The sequence below is a fragment of the Salvelinus sp. IW2-2015 genome, linkage group LG1 (assembly GCF_002910315.2).
Source record: "Salvelinus sp. IW2-2015 linkage group LG1, ASM291031v2, whole genome shotgun sequence".
NCBI lineage: Eukaryota > Metazoa > Chordata > Actinopteri > Salmoniformes > Salmonidae > Salvelinus > Salvelinus sp. IW2-2015.
In genome coordinates, this window is record NC_036838.1 from 22,205,271 (window position 1) to 22,216,901 (window position 11,631).

The 11,631-nt window shown below is 40.0% G+C and overlaps 1 protein-coding gene across 1 annotated transcript in view; it reads right to left on the reverse strand.

Moving 5' to 3' along the window:
* slc2a9l2 (solute carrier family 2 member 9, like 2) overlaps positions 1-11,631 on the reverse strand; it is a 265,165-nt gene that overhangs the window by 212,679 nt on the left and 40,855 nt on the right. Inside the window, exon 4 of the mRNA XM_023985678.2 lies at positions 396-520. Within this exon, the coding sequence (XP_023841446.1) occupies positions 396-520 (125 nt within the window). The remainder of the gene's footprint in view (positions 1-395; positions 521-11,631) is intronic.

The following is an 11,631-nucleotide window of genomic DNA, read 5'->3' on the forward strand; positions in this document are numbered from 1 at the left end:
AAAATATGTTGTGTTACAGCCTGAATTCAAACTGAATTTAAAAAAAAATAATGTATTGAAAATGAAATATCTCATACTTATGAATACTTAAGTTAATTATATATTTCTGTATTTCAATTTCAATACATTTGCAAAAATGTCTAAAAACATGTTTTCACTTTGTCAATATGGGGTAATGTGTGTATATGGGTGAGAACACACCCTAATGAAACAATTGTATTGGGCTATTGGCACTGATGTAATCACTCAGCTTGATCTATATACTTACTATAATTGTGAATAGTATGTCRTTGGTGAGTCATCTAAGAGTCTTGAGAATCTCCTGGTTGAGACTATTTTTAGATAGTTGGGGGATAATGGTCAGATTTCTCCAGCCTAGCAGAAAGAGCACTCACCAGAGTCCACCCCCATGACGAAACGACCGATGATGAGCATCTCGAAAGATCGAGCCTTCTCACCCAGGGCTAACAAAAGAGCAGCTATCACTGCAAAGCCGTTATTCAAGAGCAAGGTACCCTTCCTAAACAGAGAGAGAGACAGAGGGGGAAAGATCGAGAYCAGGAAGAATGGAGGAGTTCTGAATAGCCACAGGTAGAATTTTCTACGGCGCACTTTTGTAATATTGAAACAGTATTTCTTATGCTAGAGGATAAAATGATTGGGTGAACTGATGAATACATCTTCTTTCCATAAGTCTATTAGTGAGACAGCCTGTACACTAGCTTCAAACCTTACTRCTCACTGCGCTTGATGTCCTTTGACATTGATTGAAAACGGCTTAGAAACTAATCCAGATTGCAGCTTTAATGAATTGACTACTTTATCATATTTAGGCACGTAACTTGGGGGGATGCATGACCCCCCCCCCCCCACAATATTATAAACAGGACATTTTGACCCCCTCAATAATATACCATGATGAGWATGATTGATTGTGAAGAAAAAATCCCACTGTAAAGCGCCAAGCTATTGGCTTTATGTGGTTTTGCAACAGTGATCCCCCAATCACAAATACACCGTTGGTTGCTCCCGGTCCCCAGAGGCAGCTGCCCGTTCCTGGTAAAGGGAAAARGAGTTGAGGACGGCTTGTAAGAAGAATGGAGCAATGCGCAATTTCTCCTCTCTTTCCATTTTTATTGGTCTGCGATGTATTTCTTCAGTTCAGCAGCTTGCACTATGCGCTCTCTCTTTCTCTTTGTAGGGTTTGCTGAGAGGTAGCTAGGTAGCCTATTGGTAAGTGTGTTGGGCCAGTAACCGGAAGGTTGCTGGACTGAGTCCCCAAGCTGACAAAGTAAAAATCTGTCGTTCTGCCCTTGAGCAAGGCAGTTAACCCCTTGCTCCTGGGTGCTGTGGATGTCGATTATGGCAGCCCCCTGCATCTCTCTGAATCAGAGGGCTTGGGTTAAATGCGGATGACTCATTTCAGTTGAATACATTCAGTTGGACAACTGACCAGGTATCCCCCTTTCCCTTATATTCACGAGCGCTCCAATGTACACTGAGTGTACCAAACATGAGGAACACCTTCCTAATATTGAGTTATTCCCCCCTTATTCCCCCCTTGCCCTCAGAACATACTCAATTCGTCAGGGCATGGACTCTACGAGGTGTCAAAAGTGTTCCACAGGGATGCTGGCCCATGTTGACTCCAACGCTTCCCATTGTTTTTTCAAGTTGGCTGGATGTCCTTTGGGTGGTGGACCATTGTTGATACCAACGGGAAACTATTAAGCATGAAAAACCCAGCAGCGTTGCAGTTCATGACACACTCCTATTACCATACCCCGTTTAAAGGCACTTAAGTATTTTGTCTTGCCCATTCACTCTCTGAATGGCACACACACAATCCATGTCTCAATTTTATCAATGCTTAAAAATCATTATTTAACCTGTCTTCCCCCCTTCATCTACACTGATTGAAGTGGATTTAACAAGTGACATCAATAACGGATTATAGCTTTCACCTGGATTCACCTGGTCAGTTTATCATGGAAAGAGCAGGTGTTCTTAATGTTTTGTTTTCTCAGTGTATAAATGTTTTRAAAGTTTAAAACGAGTAAAAGTTTATGAACATTTTATAAATGTACTCCTATGTTGTGTAACTAGTGAACTATTGGTGATGAGGTAAGATGTGTACAAATAGTTTTATACAGGGTGATGCAATGCAAGGTTGGCTATTTTAGCTAGGCTAATGTTAGCTAGCTAGCTAAGGTAGCACCAAAGCTAGCACAGTATCTGCAGTTTCAGATGAGCAGCACTAGATAGTCAGTGTTCACCCTAGTGAATAAGTAGCTAGTGCCCTTAAAACTTCTTGACGCACGGATCCCTTTAGCGGGATCATTTTCGTAAACAACCGCTGAATTGCAGAGCGCCAAATTCAAAGAAAATTGCTAAAAAATTTATAATCATGAAATCACAAGTGCAATATAGCAAAACACAGCTTAGCTTGTTGTTAATCCACCTGTCGTGTCAGATTTTTAAATATGCTTTACAGCGAAGCAATCCAAGCGTTTGTGTGAGTTTATCAATCACTAGACAAAACATTAAGAACACCTAGCAGCAATGTAGATTGGTCACGAAAGCCAGAAAAGCAATAAAATTAATTGCTTACCTGATGATCTTCGGCTGTTTGCACTCACGAGACTCCCAGTTACACAATAAATGTTCCTTTTGTTCGATAAAGATTATTTTTATATAAAAAACTCAATTTGTTTGGCGCGTTATGTTCAGTATTCCACAGCCTTAGGCAGGTCATCAAGGCTTGACAAATTCCAAAAGTATCCGTAAAGTTCGTAAAATCATGTCAAACATTTTTAGTAATCAATCTCAGGTTGTTTTTAACATCAATAATCGAAATATTTCAACCGGACCGGTTTTTCCAAACATAACAATTCGCCCCCTAGCTTCAAGAGGATTTATGGAGGTGCCAACACCAAGAGAAGAAAAAGTGCACGATGATATTTTAGCGGAGTGCAGAGAACTGTAAGTAAATGAATGAAGGGCTACATAGCTAGCTACCTACACTTTTAAAATCCTAATAGACTGGTGATATGTAGTCAGCTAGCTACAGTAGCTATACATACAGTGCCTTCAGAAAGTATTCACACGCCTTGACTTTTTCAAAATGTTGTTGTGTTACAAAGTAGGATTAAAAGGGATTTAATTGTCCTTTTTGTCAACACAAAATACTCTGTCAACGTGCCAGAAAAATTCAAACATTTGCAAAAAATATATGAAAAACAAATATATTTTGATTAGATAAGTATTTAACCCTCTCAGTCAATACATGTTACATCATCTTTAGCAGTGATTTCATCTGTGAGTCTTTATGGGTAAGTCTCTAAGAGCTTCCCACACCTGGATTGTGCAACATTGGCCCATTATTCATTTCAAAACTCTCAAGCTCTGTCAAATTGTTTGTCGATCATCGCCTAGACAACTATTTTAAAGTCTTGACCAACATTTTTTAGGTAGATTTAAATAAAAACTGTAACTCGGCAACTCAGAACATCACTAACTTCTTGGTAGCAACTCAGTGTGGCTCAGTTGTTAGAGCATGTGCTTGCAATGCAAGGGTTGTGGTTCGATTCCCATTGGGAACATTGAGTAAAAATAAAGTATGAAATGTGCAATGCACTCAATACTGTACAGTAAGTCTCGCTGGATAAGGTGTCTGCTAAATGACTAAAATGTGAAGTGAATTCGGAAAGTACTCGGTCCCCCTGAAAATTTTATCTAAAACTGATTACACTCTTTTTTTCCCTCATCCATCTAGAAAATACCCCATGATGAAAAAGCAAAAACAGGGTTTTAGAGGAATTTACCAAAAGCTTCTTTTTTTTTTATACAACCGGATATAACATTTACATAAGTATTCAGACCCTACTCAGTACTTTGTTGAAGAACCTTTGGCAGCGATTACAGCCTTGAGTCTTCTTGGGTATAACGCTACAGGCTTTCCCACACATGTATCTGGGGAGTTTCACCAATTATTCTCTGCAGATCATCTCAAACTGTGTTAGGTTGGATGGGGAGCGACGTGCACAGCTATTTAAGGTCTCTCCAGAGATGTTCAATCGCTTCAAGTTCGGCTCTGGCTGAGCCACTCAAGGACATGACTTGTCCCGAAGCCACTCCTGTGTTGTCTTGGCTGTTTGCTTAGGGTCGTTGTCCATTGGAAGGTGAAACTTCGCCCCAGTCTGAGGTCCTGAGTGCTCGAGCAGGTTTCATCAAGGATCTCTCTGTACATTCCTCCGTTAATCTTCCCCTCAATCCTGACTAATCTCCCAGTCCCTGCCGCTGAAAAACATCCCCACAGCATGATGCTGCCACCACCATGCTTCACCGTAGGGATGGCGCCAGGTTTCCTCCAGATGTGACGCTGGCATTCAGGCCAAAGAGTTCAATCTTGGTTTCATCAGACCAGAGAATCTTTGTTCTCATGGTCTCCTGAGTAGTGCAGCGGTCTAAGGCACTGCATCTCAGTGCTAGAGGTGTCACTACAGACCTGGTTCAATTCAGGCTGTATCACAACCGGCTGTGATTAGGAGTCCCATAGGGCGGCGCACAACTGGCCCAGCATCGTTCGGGTTAGGCCATCATTGTAAATAAGATTTTGTTCTTTACTGACTTGCCTAGGTGCTTTTGGCAAACTCCAAGCGGGCTGTCATGTGCCTTTTACTGAGGAGTGGCTTCCATCTGGCAACTCTACCATAAAGCCTGAATGGTGAGTATGCAAAGATGGTAGTCCTTCTGAAAGGTTCTTCCATCTCCAGAGGAAATCTGAGCGTGTGCAGAGTGACCATCGCGTTCTTGGTCACCTCCCTGACCAAGCCCTTCTCCCCGATTGCTCCGTTTGCGGGGCGGCCAGCTATAGGAAGAGTCTTGGTGCGGCAAACTTCTTCCATTTAAGAATGATGGAGGCCACTGTGTTCATGGGACCTTCAATGCTGCAGACATTTTTTTGGTCCTTCTCCAGATCTGTACCTCGACACAATCCTCTGAAGCTCTACGGACAATTCCTTCAACCTCATGGCTTGGTTTTTGCTCTGACAACTGTGGGACCTTATATAGACAGGTGTGTGCCTTTCCAAATCATGTCCAATCAAGTTGTAGACACTCAAGGATGATCAATGGAAACAGGATGCACCTGCAAAGGGTCTGAATACTTATGTAAATAAGGTATTTCTGTTTTGCAAATATTCAACAACAACAAAGAAAAATGTGCTTTGTCATTATGGGATATTGTGTGTAGATTGATGAGATTTKTATTTTATTTAATCCATTTTAGAATAAGGCTGTAACGTAACAAAATGTGGAAAGGGGAAAGGGGTCTGAATACTTTCCGAATGCACTGTAGATTTGGCCTTTGCTTTATCTTGGCCAGGTCGCAGTTGTAAATGAGAACTTGTTCTCAACTGGCCTACCTGGTTAAATAAAAGGTTACTTTTTTTTCATGCAACCATCACCATGCTTGAAAATATTGACACTGGTACTCAGTAATGTGTTGTATTGGATTTGCACAATAATATTACACTTTGTATTGAGGACAAAAAGTTAATTGCTTTGCCACATTTTTTGCAGTATTACTTTAGTGCCTTGTTGCAAACAGCATGCATGTTTTGGGAATATTTTTATTCTCTACCGGCTTCCTTCTTTTCACTCTATCAATTAGGTTAATATTGTGGAGTAACTACAATGTTGTTGATCCATCCTCAGTTTTATCCTGTCACAGCCATTAAACTCTGTAACTATTTTAAAGTCACCATTGGCCTCWTGGTGAAATCCATGAGCAGTTTCCTTCCCCCCCRGTAACTGAATTAAGAAGGACGTCTGTATCTTTGTAGTGACTGGGTGTATTGTTACACCATCCAAAGTGTAATTAATAACTTCACCATGCTCAAAGGGATATTCAATGTCTGCTTTTTTTWTTTTTACCCATCTACCAATAGGTGCCCTTCTTTGCGAGGCATTGGAAAACCTCTCTGGTCTTTGTRGATGAATCTGTGTTTGAAATGCACTGCTCGACTGAGGGATCTTACAGATAATTGTATGTGTGGGGTACAGARATKAGGTAGTCATTCAAAAATCATGTKAAACAGTATTATTGCACACAGAGTCCATGCAACTTATTATRTGACTTGTTAAGCAACTTTTTACTCCTGAATGTATTTAGGCTTGCTATAGACCAAGACATTTCAGCTTTAAAAAAATTACAAATTTGAAACATTTCGAAAAACATAATTCCACTTTAACATTATGAGGTATTGTCTGTAGACTAGTGACAAAACAAATCTCAATTTCATAAATTTTTTAATTCAGGATGTAACGCTACAAAATGTTGAAAAAGTCAAGGAGTGTGAAACCTTTCTGAAAGCACTGTATTGCCAGTCAGTAAATACATAATTTAGCTAATAAAAGCAGAATAAATGTAATGTTAATAAGCTAAGCCCATCATTGTTAAGGCCAGCCATTTGTCATATGATAATGGGTCAAAGACAGTCAGTGGAGAGAGCTATACAGAGAGAGAGCACCGTTCATGTTGAGGCAGGGAGAGGAAAAATAGATAATCAGGTGAGAATACGAGTTATAAGGCACTATCAGTTCAACTCCTCRTCTTTGCTGACTGTAGCCCAAGTGTTGTAACAAAACAGTTGTTGCCTGCATTTTGATTTCCATTGGTTGTCATGGCAGGGGTCAGGGACAGACAGTAGAGAGAGAGGGAGCACCGCCATGTTGAGGCAGGGAGAGGACGAACAGGTCAGAATTTGGGATTTGAGTTTATAAGGCAGTTTAAGCACTTTGCACAGCATTTACGTTGCACACAAATTGAACTATCAGTTGCGGCAGGAGAAAGACAAACAGGTCATCAGGTGAGAATATCGAATGTAGTGTTGAGGAAACAATTGGTGAACACACACATTGGAGTATTTAAGTGTAGTCTTAAGACATGTCTTGTAGCTGTACTATTGTATAAGTTTCCTAATATTTTGGCAAAAGAAAGGCCCTTCTATTTTGGCGATAGAAATTAAGACAATGTTTGTTGTCGTGTTTTTTGTATGGGACTGAGCCACAAGTCAGGGGCCAGTTGAGCACAGATGACAGGGACAGAGCCATGAGACAGGTAGAAGATATCAACATCAGCACCAGCACAAACAAATCAACCACATCCCAAGTTTATTGTTATCCAGAAACAAGCCGACAGAGTTATGCCATTTCAAGATTTCCCCTGGCTGTTACAGTGCCTCTTTGAAGTGGGTTTTATGCTTCCATTGCACCAAGTACTTTCTTAATAAGAGCTCACCCTTTGGCACAAAATCAGACCCTGCATTTGTCAACACTGGCTTTAGAAATTGGAAGAATCTACTGAAAAGTTTTAATCTCATGCTAAAAGTCATTCCTAWTGCCACTCAGTTACAGTGACTGCACAATAATCAAACCCTGTGGACTCAGTTATCTACTTATACTTATTTAGCCAGACWACAAGAGGAAGCAATACATTGTCTACTGAAGATAGTAGGTTCAGTCAAGTACCTAGTAAGACAGGGTGAGGCCTTAAGAGGTCACRAGGAAGAAAGCAGAAATCTGTACAAACTTTTAAAAAAGGCAGAAGATCACACAGTCCTTCACAGCTGCTTAAGAACATGCAACCATAATTACACTAGCCCCAAGATACAGAATGAGATGCTTAACTTAATGAGCAATGACATAATTTGAATAATAGGCAATATCATCCGATCTCTTCCGATTACTCCATTTTCCTTAGTAATTGAAGGAACGCAAGACATCTCAGGGAAAGAGAAATAGTCTATATGTCTGAGATGTCGACTATGACTTGCTGCCACATGAGGAATTCATAGGTCTGCAGTGCTTGAAACGCCAAGATGGCAATGGATGTTATAATAAGATTAAATCTWGCCCTGTCAGAATTGCATGGACAGACATACTGTATGACAAAGCAGCCAATATGTCAGGTAAGCACTGATAACAAAAAACAGCCTCTGGCTGTGTATGTGCACTGCGGAGCACATTGTGTGAACCTGATCACGCAAAAAGCCTGCTCAGCTTCCATTCTAACCTGAGATTCCCTTGATTGGGTCCTTCAATTGGGCATCTTGTGTGGACTGTCCAGTAAATTCATAGACATTTTAAAATCAGATTGCAACATCAGATCGTGTGACTCCTACTGCCCTCAAACCTTTGCCAGACCAAATGGACTGTCATACATAAAGCCATCAAAGCAGTTCTCCTTCAGTATGACTGTCCTCTCTAGTTTAGAGGAGATGGCAGAAGGTAACTCTCCTATAGAAACCACTGCTAATGGCCTGCATCAACAATTTAAGAAAGGCAAAACTGTACTGGGTTTTGTGCTGGCAGAAGCTGTTATTGGAGAGCCTTAACACATCTCTCTAAAGAAGAACAGACYGTCTTGGGCATGCAGGCTGCTGTTGGTTGTGTTCAGTCCACTCTAAGGAAAAATAAATGAAGACACCTTCCACAACATGTTTGAGAAGGCAACAACCATTGTGGAGAACCCACATGAAAAAATACAATTCTATAGTAAACTGTTGTATACTGTAGAATACTATACACTCGATACCTCAATCATGTGTAGTACTATAGAATGTTGTAGTATACTGTAAAATACTACACTCTTAGAACAAAGATTTCCAAAAGGGTTATTCGGCTGTCCCCTTAGGAGAACCCTTTTTAGTTCCAGGTTGAAACCTTTTTGGGTTCAGAGTAGAACTCTTTCGGGTTCCATGTAGAACCCTTTACACAGAGGACGCAAAAAGGTTCTACCTGGAACCAAAAAAGGGTTCAACCTGGAACCTTTGGCTGTCCTATGAGAACAGCAGAAGAACCCTTTTAGGAGCTAGAKAGCACCATTTCTTTATAAGAGTGTATAGTAAACACTACAGTATAATCCACACAAAAAAGACTGCAGTAAATACTACAGTTAACACTACAAAACTCTACAAAAACACAACAGTATCTTATTTGCATATACCCTGCCCATTCAACTCCCCCATATCACAATATGTGCCATCCATAAGTGAGAAACCTACATGCCAAGCATAGAACATATATTATGTTCCCTAAAGGTTATAGAAAAGATCTGAAGCTTTGAACTGTCCGTTSAGACCCAGTCCTACCTACCTACAGGTTATGGAAAACGAACTCTTTTAGTATTTCTCCAGTAGGTTCTACTTCCATGTCAAATATAATAAAACAAAAACCCTATAGGAAACACCACAGTAATGTCTGCAAAAACACTACAGTTAATCCTACAGTATACTATAGTCTTCAAAAACAGTAAAGACAATCTGCAAAAATACTACATTAAATTAGAGRTTGACCGATTAATCAGGACCGATTTCAAGTTTTCCTAACAATCGGTAATCAACGTTTTTGGACACCGATTGTGGACGATTTTCTTTTTTTTTATACCTTTATTTAACGAGGCAAGTCAGTTAAAAACACATTCTTATTTTCAATGACGGCCTAGGAACGGTGGGTTAACTGCCTTGTTCAGGGGCAGAATGACAGATTTTTACCTTGTCAGCTCAGGGATTCGATCTTGCAAMCTTCCAGTTACTAGTCCAACGCTCTAACCACCTGCCTTACATTGCACTCCACGAGGAGCCTGTGTGGCAGGCTGACTACCTGTTACGCGAGTGCACCAAGAAGCCAAGGTAAGTTGCTAGCTAGCATTAAAGTTATCTTATAAAAAAACAATCAACCTTAACATAATCACTAGTTAACTACACATGGTTAATGATATTACTAGTTTATCTAGCGTGTCCTGCGTTGCATATAATCAATGCGGTGCCTGTTAATTTATCATCAAATCACAGCCTACTTCTCCAAACGGGTGATGATTTAACAAGCGCATTCGCGAAAAAAGCACCGTTGTTGCACCAATGTGTACCTAACCATAAACATCAATGCCTTTCTTTAAAATCAATACACAAGTATATATTTTTAAACCTGCATATTTAGTTAACATTGCCTGCTAACATGACTTTCTTTTAACTAGGGAAATTGTGTCACTTGTCTTGCGTTCCGTGCAAGCAGTCAGGGTATATGCAGCAGTNCTAACATGACTTTCTTTTAACTAGGGAAATTGTGTCACTTGTCTTGCGTTCCGTGCAAGCAGTCAGGGTATATGCAGCAGTTTGGGCCGCCTGGCTCGTTACGAACTGTGTGAAGACCATTTATTCCTAACAAAGACCGTAATTAATTTGCCAGAATTGTACATAATTATGACATAACATTGAAGGTTGTACAATGTAACAGCAATATTTAGACTTAGGGATGCCACCCATTAGATAAAATACGTAACGGTTCCGTATTTCACTGAAAAAATAAACGTTTTGTTTACGAAATGATAGTTTCCGGAATTTACCATATTARTGACCTAATGCTCGTATTTCTGTGTGTTATTATGTTATAATTAAGTCTATGATTTGATATTTGATAGCAGTCTGACTGAGCAGTGGTAGGCAGCAGCAGGCTCGTAAGCATTCATTCAAACAGCACTTTCGTGCGTTTGGGCATTTGTGCAGCAATGGATAACGATGCTTCGAGGGTGGCTGTTTTCGATGTGTTCCTGGTTCGAGCCCAGGTAGGGGCGAGGAGAGGGACGGAAGCTATACTGTTATACTGGCAATACTAAAGTGCCTATAAGAACATCCAATAGTCAAAGGTATATGAAATAAAAATGGTATAGAGAGAAATAGTCCTATAATTCCTATAATAACTACAACCTAAAACTTCTTACCTGGTAATATTGAAGACTCATGTTAAAAGGAACCACCAGCTTTCATATGTTCTCATGTTCTGAGCAAGGAACTTAAACGTTAGCTTTTTTACATGGCACATATTGCACTTTTACTTTCTTCTCCAACACTTTGTTTTTGCATTATTTAAACCAAATTGAACATGTTTCATTATTTATTTGAGGCTTAATTGATATTATTGATGTATTATATAAAGTTAAAATAAGTGTTCATTCAGTATTGTTGTAATTGTCATTATTACAAATAAATACATTTTAAAAGATTGGCCGATTAATCGGTATCCACTTTTTTTGGTCATCCAATAATCGGTATCGGTGTTGAAAAATCATAATCGGTCGACCTCTACATTAAATATAAACTCAGCAAAAAAAGAAATGTCCCTTTTTCAGGACCCTGTCTTTCAAAGAAAATTCGGAAAAATCCAAATGACTTCACAGATCTTCATTCTRAAGGGTTTAAACACTGTTTCCCATGCTTGTTCAATGAACCATAAAACAATGAATGAACATGCTTACAGTAGGCAATTAAGGTCACAGTTATGAAAACTTAGGACACAAGAGGCCTTTCTACTGACTCCGAAAAACACCAAAAGAAAGATGCCCAGGGTCCCTGCTTATCTGAGTGAAAGTGCAATAAATTGCAATGTCCGTACTGTGAGACGCCTAAGACAGCACTACAGGGAGACAAGACTGACAGCTGATCATCCTCGCAGTGGCAGACCACGTGTAACAACACCTGCACAGGATTGGTACATTCGAACATCACACCTGCGGGACAGGTACAGGATGGCAACAACAACTGCCCGAGTTACACCAGGAACGCACAATCC